Raw genomic sequence first — 12,045 nt, 5'->3', positions numbered from 1 at the left:
GCAAGATGGATCCACCTGTAAGGGGCTCTCCACCAATAAAAGCTATATGCTTATTATTATTATTGCAGTTATTGCATTACATATTAGGTTAGGACCCCCCAAGAGCCCCAAACTTAGGTGTGGATAGGATTGTTGGGATATATAATCAAAGTCAAATAAGTTACAATAATTTCTTTATTAATATTATAATGTTACATTTTCCACTATTTACAATACCCTAAATTAAATACAAAATACAACTCTTTCCTTATGTCTACTGGGATTATGCTTTAGAACATCTAGCTTAATTCTAATTTTATAATTCAAATCAATGTTAGAGCTCTCAAATTCCTCCTCCATCCAATAGTTAGACACATACAATTCTTCCAGGCTCTCAAACTGTAAAATATACCGTATCTTGTTTCTATTGTACACCTCTTTTATTGCAATAATGACCAACTCTGTACCTTCTGGTAACTCTTCTAATCTTTTGCACTGTCCTATTTTTACTTTCCCTTTAATTTCCAGCATAGTAATGTTGTTGAATTGCTCCACTTCTGTCTGTGTGAATGGGTGTCTTCCAAGTTTTTCCATACATCTGACAAAAATTTTAGATTTTGTATTTTTGGAAATGTGTTACCTTTATAGCTTGTCATGCCATTGGTGGTAATTTCACAAATAGTTTCTCCCCTTGGTAGACAAATAATTTCTTTTTGATCATTGTATGGGATTACAAAATAACCCACTTTCTTAAAGTCTTCTATTGCTTTGTATGCATTTAGAAAAACATTTTTGTGATACCCTTTTACAATGTACACATGTTTCGAGCCTTCCTTTTCTCCTAAAACACCTACATATGGAAATTTTCCCTTATTATTTACAGAAAATGCAGTCACATTATAAACCCCACTAGGCTCAAAATTCCACCAATGTGAATAAAAATATGGTTCAAGTTGCTCTCTTAAGCTCTCAATCTCCTTCTCAAATTCTATAAGTTGTTTGTGCTGCTTCTTTATGCTCTCTGTAGCCTCTAAAAACTCTACCTTTCTACGTTTGAGATTAATCTCATCCAACTCTAGCTTACGCTTTCTGGTAGATAGTATTGTGATTGGAGACAGAGGTTCTATCTCCTTAACAGGAAAAGGTGCAAGCTTAGAGTTAACATTTGTTCTTTTTCTCAAAACTTGTGGTGTTACATTACTCGTTTTTGCAAGACCTAGCTCCTCTAGGTTAAACTCTTTGGATATTGTAGAGAAAGCTGTGGTTGACTTGGAGAAATAAGTCTCGCCACTCTTAATATAACACTTTTGTATAAAACTAATATTGTCCTTGTTGTCTGTATCCTCAAAAATTTCCACATAATTAATGGGTAGTAGATTAAAGCTAAATGCAGAGATTACATAGGATATTATTTTATTTCGTTGTTGTGGATTGGTAGGAAGATTTAATTGTACTCCAGTCAATTTCTTGGTATTGCTATTTCCCCAGTAGACATATTGTAAGAGATTGTTAAAAACCAAACAACAGCTATTCTTTAAATTGCTTGTCAGTTTAGTCCACATTTTAGCTAAGGATACAGAAAATATAGGAGCATTTTGGAAATAATTCTTACTGTCATTTAAGAGTGACAAGCAATCTTGAATAGGGTCAAATTGATTAGAGCTATAGTTATTTCTAATGCTGTAGTTATAAATTGTTGCTTCCAAACGAGTAATACCATGCATTTTAGCCAAGTCAGAGGTAAAGGTTTCACATAATCTTGTATCTGGACAGGCAATAAAGTCTACAATATGGTTACCTAGCTGCTTATTTACACCAGGGCTTGTCATTTGACAAACAAACTTATTATAAATTTTTACTCTCACATTATTATTAACCCAAGTCAAGCAATCAATTCCAACAGTTCCATCATTATTCACAATTACATTATAGTCTTCTTTATATTCTCCTTGGAAACAAAAACAATGATTTGTAGTTAGAAAATCACACATTCCACTCTTGTTAAATATTCCAGCAAAGTCCTGTGTTATGTCCAAGTCCAGAAGATAGAAATGTTCCTTCCTAAGCTGCTCCAATATTGTTGGTAATCCTCCATTAATGTAGCAATGGGGACATCGGCAAGCTCTACTTTGTATGGTATCCCCACTGGATTGTAGTACTTCTGCTGCACTTCTCTATAGTTGTCCTCCCCAAGCAGTTGTAGAATCTTCTTTGACATATCGCTTCCACTGTCCAATAAGTATGGCAACTTTGCTTTAACTCCATGCTTAGCTGACACCATTTTGGAGAATTTTCCTCTCAAGTACAAGTTGAATGATCCACACATCTCCTTCTTTAGAATAAAATGTCTTTTATCCAGTTCTTGGCAGTCCTCCAAACCACAAACCTTTACCAGCATAATATTGTCACAAAACGGTTCTGTTATAGGCACAAGATTTGATTCATCCTGCACCAACAGTTCTTCTCCAGCAGTGTAATCAATTTCCCCAATGTCTGTAATAAGGTTGTCATTGCATAGATTTTCTGTCAGCAGCCACAAACCAAACCGCTCATTGGTAGGCTTTATTTTATTACCACAGAGCTGAGAAACACTAAACACTTTGGAAGAAGCCATGTTCACTCCTTCGCTGCTACTATCAAACTGAGCGAATGTCAATTATTCTGGAGTATTTATAGGGATACAGCTAAGGAGAAGGATTCTGCGCATGTGCAAAGATAACTAGAAAATTGTTGTATAATGTTGTGCAATGTGAGCAGAGAAGGTTGTAATCCAATGTGAAACACTAAACACTTTGGAAGAAGCCATGTTCACTGCTTCGCTGCTACTATCAAACTGAGCGAATGTCAATTATTCTGGAGTATTTATAGGGATACAGCTAAGGAGAAGGATACTGCGCATGTGCAAAGATAACTAGAAAATTGTTGCATAATGTTGTGCAATGTGAGCAGAGAAGGTTGTAATCCAATGTGACGTCATCCAGGCTAAGAGCAGTGATGGGTGGAGCCAAGGTCATTTGACAGGGGAGGTGGAGTGGGGGTCGCTGAAATTGCATCGCCGAAAGTAAAGTAAGGTGATTTTTTACCTATATGAGCAATTCTAGCCTTCTTCTAACTCCTATACTATGTATACTCCAACAACTATGTCCAAGCTCATTGCAGCTTGCTGTAAGTGAACAGTGACTGAACAGTGACTGATCAATAACTGATCAGACTGATAAGTGACTGTTCAGTGACTGAACAGTGACTGTTCAGTTATTGATCAGTGACTGAACAGTGACTGATCAGTTACTGATCAGACTGATCAGTTACTGATCAGACTGATCAGTAATTGAACTGACTGACTGACCACTGAGTAGACAACCCAATTATGCCATACAGACATGTGACAGGAGGAGTGAGGGTCATTGAAAATATGTCATGTCTGAACATGGAGTGGGAGTCATTGAAAATATCTATCTTCAATACCATTTTGATCTCTAGAGCAGCATGGTCATGTTGATCTAGAGTCTCCATGGACATCTTGATCCAGTAGGTCTACCATGTATATATTGATCTGGAGTGATAGGTCTCCATGACCATGTAGAGTGACAGGTCGTGCATGACCATCTTGAGCTAGAGTCCTCAATGCTGGTGGCTATTGGTCATGTGACAGAGGGAGGTGGAGTGGGGTCGTTGAAATTACAATGCTGAAAGTAAAGTAAGGTGATTTTTTACCTATATGAATTAATGAAACTCTCAATCAATGGTTAACACAAAAAATGAGGTTTATTTCATACATGTTTACATCATTACATGAGAGTAGTTTTAGACAGTGGATCAGCCAATGAGGGTTTATTTCTTTATTATTATTATTATATTACAAATGGTTATACATTCAATAGTATTTTACTTTCTCGAACATTATTACAATAATACTTTCCCTTATCATACAGCAAAATTACTGATGATTCTTTATCACCATCTGGTATCAATGACATTTGACTGAGTTGACATCTAACTGAATTGGAAGCAGTAACAATGGGTATTACAGGTTTAGGGGATGATATGGAGATTGGATACATTCTAGAGGTGGACATTGAGTACCGAATTGCATGATGAGCACAACGACTTCCCATTTCTTGCAGAGAACAAAAAAACTCTTGAATCTAATCATATACGACTCATGACAGCTCTAAGCAATCGCAAACATTATGTATGTCATTACCGCACCCTCAAGCAAGCAGTACAGCATGGATTGAAAATCACTAAAGTTTATCGAGGTGTGCGGTTTGAGCAGGAGGACTTCCTAGCACCCTACATCATGCTAAACACCAGACTTCGACAGCAGTCAAAGAAAAAGTTCTTTTCAAACTTATGAACAACACAGTTTTTGGCAAGACAATGGAAAATGTGCGAAAAAGGGTGAGTATGGAGCTAGTGAATGACGAGAATCGATTAAAGAAACTGATTGCTCGACCAGTGTACAAGGACCGCATCATCTTTGGCGAGAATATTTGTGCTGTTACGATGCATAAAGAGAAAGTGGAGCTCAATAAACCCATCTACATAGGGTTATCAGTGCTCGACATCAGCAAAACCCTCATGTATGAATTCCACTATAACATCATGAAGCCCATCTACAAGGACCGTCTTCAACTCCTATATCAAGATACTGATAGCTTATTCTACCTTGTCAAGACAGAGGACATGTACAATGACATCATCAACAACCAACAACTGAAAGATGCCTTTGACACTTCAGAGTACCCTGCAAACCACCCATGCTACTCGGATGCAAACAAAATGGTGCTTGGAAAGTTTAAAGATGAATATGCTGGCCGAGCGCCACTTGAGTATGTGGGCTTACGATCGAAGCTATATGCCTGTAGGTGTTGTGGCTATATAACTGGCGGTGATAGTGGGGCGACTGGTGGCGATAGTGGGGCGACTGGTGACGATAGTGGGGCGACTGGCGGCGATAGTGGGACGACTGGCGGCGATAGTGGGGCGACTATTGGCGATAGTGGGGCGACTCTTGGCGATAGTGGGGCGACTCTTGGCGATAGTGGGGCGACTGGTGACGATAGTGGGTCGACTGGCGGCGATAGTGGGGTGACTGGTGACGATGGTGGGGCGACTGGTAGCGGTTGGATGACTGGTTGTGGTTGGATGACTGGTGTTATGGATTGAGGTCTACTTCTGATAAGCAATCCATCGATGATAAGCAGACTCCATCCACTGGAATTTCCTTCGAATTTCGACTCCTCATCCAGTAGGGTCATGCACGCTTGGTTGATGATGTCTGGAAGATTGATGATACTGAAGATGCTGTAGTTTGGAGTTTTGAAGGCAACATTCTGGAACTCTTCTTGATCGAAGAAGGTCTTATCAAGGGTGCTGCGGAAATATGTTGCCTCCAATACTAGATTGAACTTCATTGCTCCATGTGTCTGCAGTTGTTGACTGATGATGTGAACAATTTTATCCTTCAGACTGCTCAGAAAGGTGTGGAAATCTTTGGCAGGCTCATCCTTGTATGCATTATTGTAGTATAGAGTCGTGAGTCGGGATTTGAATGCCTCCTCCAGGACAACAAACTCATCCACTGAGTTTGCTGTTTGCTGACATCGTACAGCTTTGCTCATCTGGAACAATGCAAAACAATATTGTATTAGTATGGTATGCAGTATTCAACTCTCTATATATATATATATCACTATCAGCAGATGTGGGGGATGAAGGCAGTGAATCAGTATCTAGGATCGTGGGTCAGGGGATGGAGGTTCATAGGTGTTTATGTTCTAGGGATGATGGTCCGGAGCTATATGGTAGGGTGGGGTGGTGATGGGGGGATGTGAATGGGGGTCTAGGATCTACTTTGTGATTATACGGTTTTTAGGTTAGGATGAATTACAACCATGTGAATGGAGGTCTAGGATCTACTTATGGGGATGGGTGGGGATGGGGGAGTGTGAATGGGGGTCTAGGATCTACTTTGTGATTATACGGTTTTAAGGTTAGGATGAATTACAACCATGTGAATGGAGGTCTAGTATCTACTTTATGATTATACGTTTTTTAGGTTAGGATGGATTACAACCACCAACTCGAAGAACCTAATTCATAATTAAACTTGTCATTTACTCTATGGTGTTTATGTTCTAAGGATAATGGTCTAGAGCTGTATGGGGGAATGTGAATGGAGGTCTAGGATCTACTTTGTAATTATACGTTTTTTAGGTTAGGATGGATTACAACCACCAACTCGAAGAACTTAATTCATAATTAAACTCATAACTTGTATGTATTGGAACCTAATTCATAATTACACTAGTCATTTTTGACTATGTCATTTACTCTATGGTGTTTATGTTCTAAGGATAATGGTCTGGAGCTGTATGGGGGAATGTGAATAGAGGTCTAGGATCTACTTTGTAATTATACGTTTTTTAGGTTAGGATGGATTACAACCACCAACTCGAAGAACTTAATTCATAATTAAACTCATAACTTGTATGTATTGGAACCTAATTCATAATTACACTAGTCATTTTTGACTATGTCATTTACTCTATGGTGTTTATGTTCTAAGGATAATGGTCTGGAGCTGTATGGGGGAATGTGAATGGAGGTCTAGGATCTACTTTGTAATTATACGTTTTTTAGGTTAGGATGGATTACAACCACCAACTCGAAGAACTTAATTCATAATTAAACTCATAACTTGTATGTATTGGAACCTAATTCATAATTACACTAGTCATTTTTGACTATGTCATGTACTCTATGTATTGGAACCCATTTCATAATTAAACTTGTCATTTTCGTAGTCTCAAACTACTTCAAAATTCTACTCTTTTGGACTTAATTTTTAAATCATGAATATAATATAAATATATATAGAACTATAAAATGGTACTTACTCTTGATGTTGATAAAGATGAAAGTGATCCAAAACCAATATACTAAAATCACACACACGTACTGGTGGTACACACACGTACTGACGGCACGACTGTCAAGACACAATGTCCCACTCCTTGTAGAACAACTCCTTTTATACCCCAGTTGAGGATCTGGAGGGAATTTTTTTCCCTTTTTTCCTGATTTTATGTGTTTTTAATTTTTTTTTTTTTTATTTTTTTTTTTTTTTTAATTTTTTTTTAATTTTTTTTTAATTTTTTTATTTTTTTTTATTTTTTTTTATTTTTTTTTATTTTTTTTTATTTTATTTTATTTTATTTTATTTTTTTTTATTTTATTTTATTTTATTATTTTTTTTTTGAGGTTAGAGTGGTTGACCTGGATGACCTTGAGGTAGGTCTGGTTGACCTAGATGACCTTGAGGTGGGTGTGGTTGACCTGGATGACCTTGAGGTTAGGGTGGTTGACCTGGATGACCTTGAGGTGGGGGTGGTTGACCTGGATGACCTTTAGGTTAGGGTGGTTGACCTGGATGACCTTGAGGTTAGGGTGGTTGACCTGGATGACCTTGAGGTTAGGGTGGTTGACCTGGATGACCTTGAGGTTAGGGTGGTTGACCTGGATGACCTTGAGGTTAGGGTGATTGACCTGGATGACCTTGAGGTGAAGGAGGAGTCTGGTGCACTTGTGCACCAGACTCCTCCTTTTTATACTACTATTGTCTAATGGGCTAATAAATAAATTATTCATTCATTCAACTTCCAACGGTAAAACACCAATTTAACAAGAAAAATAACAGTAGAAAAATATCGTATACAAAAAATGTAAGAACAATATACAGTATTCGAATATCTAATAATTAAAATAATACAAGCAAAAAAAAATACATAAAAAAGACAGTTAACAGAAGTAATAGATCAAAGTGAAAAACCCATAAAGTAGGAACAATATTAGCAGGGAAACTGACCGTATAGAGTGGCAGACAGATGTTGTTGATACAGCAATTACTCGCTATATGTAGTGGCCTGATTATTCAAAATAACAATAATTCAAAAATGAGCCCCTGGTATCTAGTCATGACTTGATAATAGTTTGACATAGTCTACTGGTTTAATATTGGCATGGGGGAAAACCGACCATGTAGAGCGGCAGACAGATGTTTATCCAGCAATTACTCGCTATTTTATGTAGTGGCCTGATTATTCAAAATAACATCAATTCAAAAATGAGCCCATAGTATCTAGTCATGACTTGATAATAGTTTGACATAGTCTGGGTCAAAATTTGTAGGGGGGGGGGGACTGACCGTGTAGAGCGGCAGACAGATGTTGATCCAGCAATTACTCGCTATTTTATGTAGTGGCCTGATAATTCAAAATAACATCAACAAATAAAATAACAAAAATGAGCCCCTAGTATCTAGTCATGACTTGATAATAGTTTGACATAGTCTGGGTCAATATTTGTAGGTGGGGGGGGGGAACTGACCGTGTAGAGCGGCAGACAGATGTCGCTGATCCATCGCATCTGCAGCTGCGGCAACTCGTGCTGGCGCTCGCGGTCCATGAGTGCCTGTGGCTGGATGTGCAGCTCGTGACGCTCCTTGTCGCCTTGCACGAGGAACTCGGTGGTGACCAGTTGTGCCACCCGCTGCTGCACGGGCCACGGCTTGCACGACGCCGCGATGTCCGACGCTGTCATCAGCATCGAGTGCAGCAACTCCCGGTGCTCCTCGCAGCCCCAGCTGTACTGCCGGCTCTCCACCAGCGCGAAGAACTTCGGACGTAGTCTGTCAAAAATTGAACAATCACAAACTGTTACCACATAAACACCCTAAGATATACTGTTAACCACTGTTACCACAGATACACCCTAAGATATACTGTTAACCACTGTTACCACAGATACACCCTCAGATATACTATTAACCACTGTTACCACAAATATATACTCTCCACCAGCGCAAATAACTTCGAACGTAGTCTGCCGAGATGAGCATTTATTGAACAATGGTAGACTGTTACCACAGATACTGTTACCTCTGTTATCACATATTAATAGACCTATGTACAGTGTTGGTGAAAAGTTTGGAAACAGTTGAATACTTCTTTCACTAGGAAAATTTGATGATAGGTCTGATTGGGGATCCTATTTGAACAAAAAAACTACTTTTCTGTCGCATCAAAATTTTGGTCAACCATCTTGGAACCGCCACTTTGAATCAAACTTCTTCTTTTTTAATGGAAAGGTGGTTATGATACATGATTTCGATACAGAATTTCAAGAGAAAATAAATAGCGAAACCGCACATCAATATATCTCAAACCGTTTCAAAGTTATTTACATTCAAAAATACTAATAAGTCATACAAAAATTGAATAAATGAGTACCTATATGGAAAATCTAAAAAATCCAAGCTATCAAATTTCAAAATTTCAAGTGTTAGTAAACACTACCGTAAACAGAGGTAGTGGTTCTACTCACATATTTAGCACATCGAGCAGAAAAGTTTGATCCATCAGATTTTCAACCTATAGCCTACTCATGACTTTGTACATAAAACTCAAGTTCAGAATGAATGCAATAGTGTTGTAGATAATGAATATTACTTACTGGAAGTAGGTTGAGAGGTCTGTTGCTAAAATACTATGTTTTAATACTTTCATCACTTGTGAATAGCTTTCTGCATTCAGTGAGGAGAAAATGTTGAGATTCTGAAAAATGTAGATGAATATCAATCATTCTATCGGTTTCAATAAAAAAATACTACAACGAAATTTCTTACAAGGAGTTTTCTCAAAGATGAAATTACATCTTTTTCATCATCTCTCGTTAGTTTATTGTTTTCTTTTCAATTTGATCCAATAGAATGTTGGGAATAGAAATTAATACCTTCGAATAAGAAATAGTTATTTGTGCAACTAGTGCGCAAAGTGTCAGTTTGCTGCACCGAAAGAAACGTTTACGCACGAGCCGTAGGCGAGGGCGGAATGGTTTCTTGAGTGCAGCAGAGGAACTTTGCTCACGTATTTCACATTACATTTTTCCTACAGTTACCATTGAATATGAGAAGTGGTTGATTATGGGTAAAATGATGGCTGAAATCCATCAAATGTTTGTCTGTATAATTTTGTTATTATAACAAATTTAATTTATTTTAAACTTGATAATCCAATTGAAAATTAATAATCAATAATTTATTCAAATTAAAAATTAAATCAATCCAATTAATTTGAAAATTTGAATAATTTTGAGTAAATCTTAATTTCTAAATAATTCTCCCATCAATCAATTTATGAATGAAAAAAATATAATTTGAAGTAATGAATAATTAATAATATTCAAAATGTATAATTTAATGAGTTCTCATTTTTATTTATTTGAAAATCATAAAAAATATAGATAGAACAAACTCGCATTCAAAATACACGTCAACAATGTCAACAGCTGATTGGGATGGCTGCAAGATAATACGCAAAGTATTAAGAGTACGCAAAGTAATACTTTGCGTACTAGAGCGGAAAAGTGATTATTTGCGTTTTGTAATCAGTGCAGGAATGGCCACTTTTCAAGGTAACTGTAGGAAAAATGATAAACAGTTAGTAGAAATTTTGGGAAGACATTAAATTATCCAGTCCAGTTCTAAAAGTTGTTACTATAGTATTGTTACTAAAAGCTACTATACCTTTTGTATCACATCATTTGGACGAAATAATCTTGTAATCTATGAAAATTCTTCTATAAAATTTAATAATATTGTAATATATAAAAACTTATTCTTCTATTCCATATGTTTGAGCCACAAATCTTTCAAACTGTAGCGTATTGATATATCTCATAAATTGATTTTGCTACTAATTAATTTAGAACGAACTCTTCCTGCTATAATTTTGTACAATAATTGAATAATGTAGGCTACTGCTTCAGCAATAGAAGGCCACACATCAATGATGAATACTGCAATAATAAATCAGCTTTATATTAATAGAGAAATAAGAATAAGTGATTGCTCTGAACCACATGCACACACCTCACTGCTCAAAATCATGACTGCATGATTGAAATGATGGTGCTCCATTGTGTTTGTTGTTCCATAGAGAAGAACAAGAGCTGATCCAGTCCTGCAACAACATCATATTTCATGTGGTAACAAAATAGATGCTACTCATATATTGAAAATGATAAAGATATTATCGATATGTCATGCCTCGAGAGGATTTGCAATATGTGATTATATTATGTTATGTTATGTTGCATATAATCATCAAAAACTCACAAGCCTACATCATAAAAATTATATTATTATAGGGTAGTCTATTTTAGTATGATATTGGAAGCAGAAGTTTTACATGATTGTTTTTTGTTGATCACGAATAAATTACAGATCCTATTATTGAAGATAATATTTTCATAACAATTATTAATATCATGAGAATTAAGTTATTTTTGATAAAGATATAACTTAATACTAAATTTTTAATATAATTTTGAAAATAATAGGACAGTTATGTTTTTTTGACATTTCTCATTAAAATATTGTATTTACTTTTGTTGGAATGCATTATTAGTTCCTCGATGGTCCAAGTCATGACAGAGACATCCAACAAACATTCCAAGGACTTCCAAGTCACTGAACGTCCCTTTCATCTCACAACCCTGCAAATAACAGAAAACTTATTTAAATCAGCACTCAAATATACCTGCAGGACTCTCAATGATACATTCATTTTATGAATTACCAAACATATTTTTTTCGATGTTGTTTTCCATCACAAACTGCTTATTATTAAATCACTTTTTGCTATTAGAATAATATTATGAATGCTCAAAAAAGTGTATAGAGGGAAAAGTTTGGAAGACAATTTTTGACCCCGCAGTCCTGTTTAGGGTAGTGAGGAGGTAAACATATCAAAAGTCCCCACCCCTACCCCCTGTGCTAAGGGGGTGGGGTGGTTCAAAGGTACCATTTTTTGGCTTCTCGCATATAGCTCGAAAATTATGCATTTTACAGACATGACTGTTTCATAAGAAATTAAAGCTTACATAATTTCCTACAATTTTGATCTAACAACGTTTTCTATATCTCTTTCACTTTTCGAGATACCCGCTCTAAAAGATGTGACATTTTTGAAAAAACACATTTTCCCTCAATTTTTTGCTATT

The 12,045-nt window shown here is 36.5% G+C and overlaps 1 protein-coding gene across 1 annotated transcript in view; it reads right to left on the bottom strand.

The window, feature by feature from the left end:
- The window catches only part of LOC111050734 (dual 3',5'-cyclic-AMP and -GMP phosphodiesterase 11A), a 99,368-nt gene that overhangs the window by 5,523 nt on the left and 81,800 nt on the right, over window positions 1-12,045 (bottom strand). The window contains exons 16-19 of the mRNA XM_039427212.1: window positions 11,429-11,538; window positions 10,913-11,003; window positions 9,496-9,596; window positions 8,371-8,671 (exon numbers count right to left, since the gene is read on the bottom strand). Coding sequence (XP_039283146.1) covers window positions 8,371-8,671; window positions 9,496-9,596; window positions 10,913-11,003; window positions 11,429-11,538 — 603 coding nt within the window. The remainder of the gene's footprint in view (window positions 1-8,370; window positions 8,672-9,495; window positions 9,597-10,912; window positions 11,004-11,428; window positions 11,539-12,045) is intronic.

This window comes from Nilaparvata lugens, chromosome 4 (genome assembly GCF_014356525.2).
Source record: "Nilaparvata lugens isolate BPH chromosome 4, ASM1435652v1, whole genome shotgun sequence".
Taxonomy (NCBI): domain Eukaryota; kingdom Metazoa; phylum Arthropoda; class Insecta; order Hemiptera; family Delphacidae; genus Nilaparvata; species Nilaparvata lugens.
This window is presented reverse-complemented; position numbering and strand designations above follow the sequence as displayed.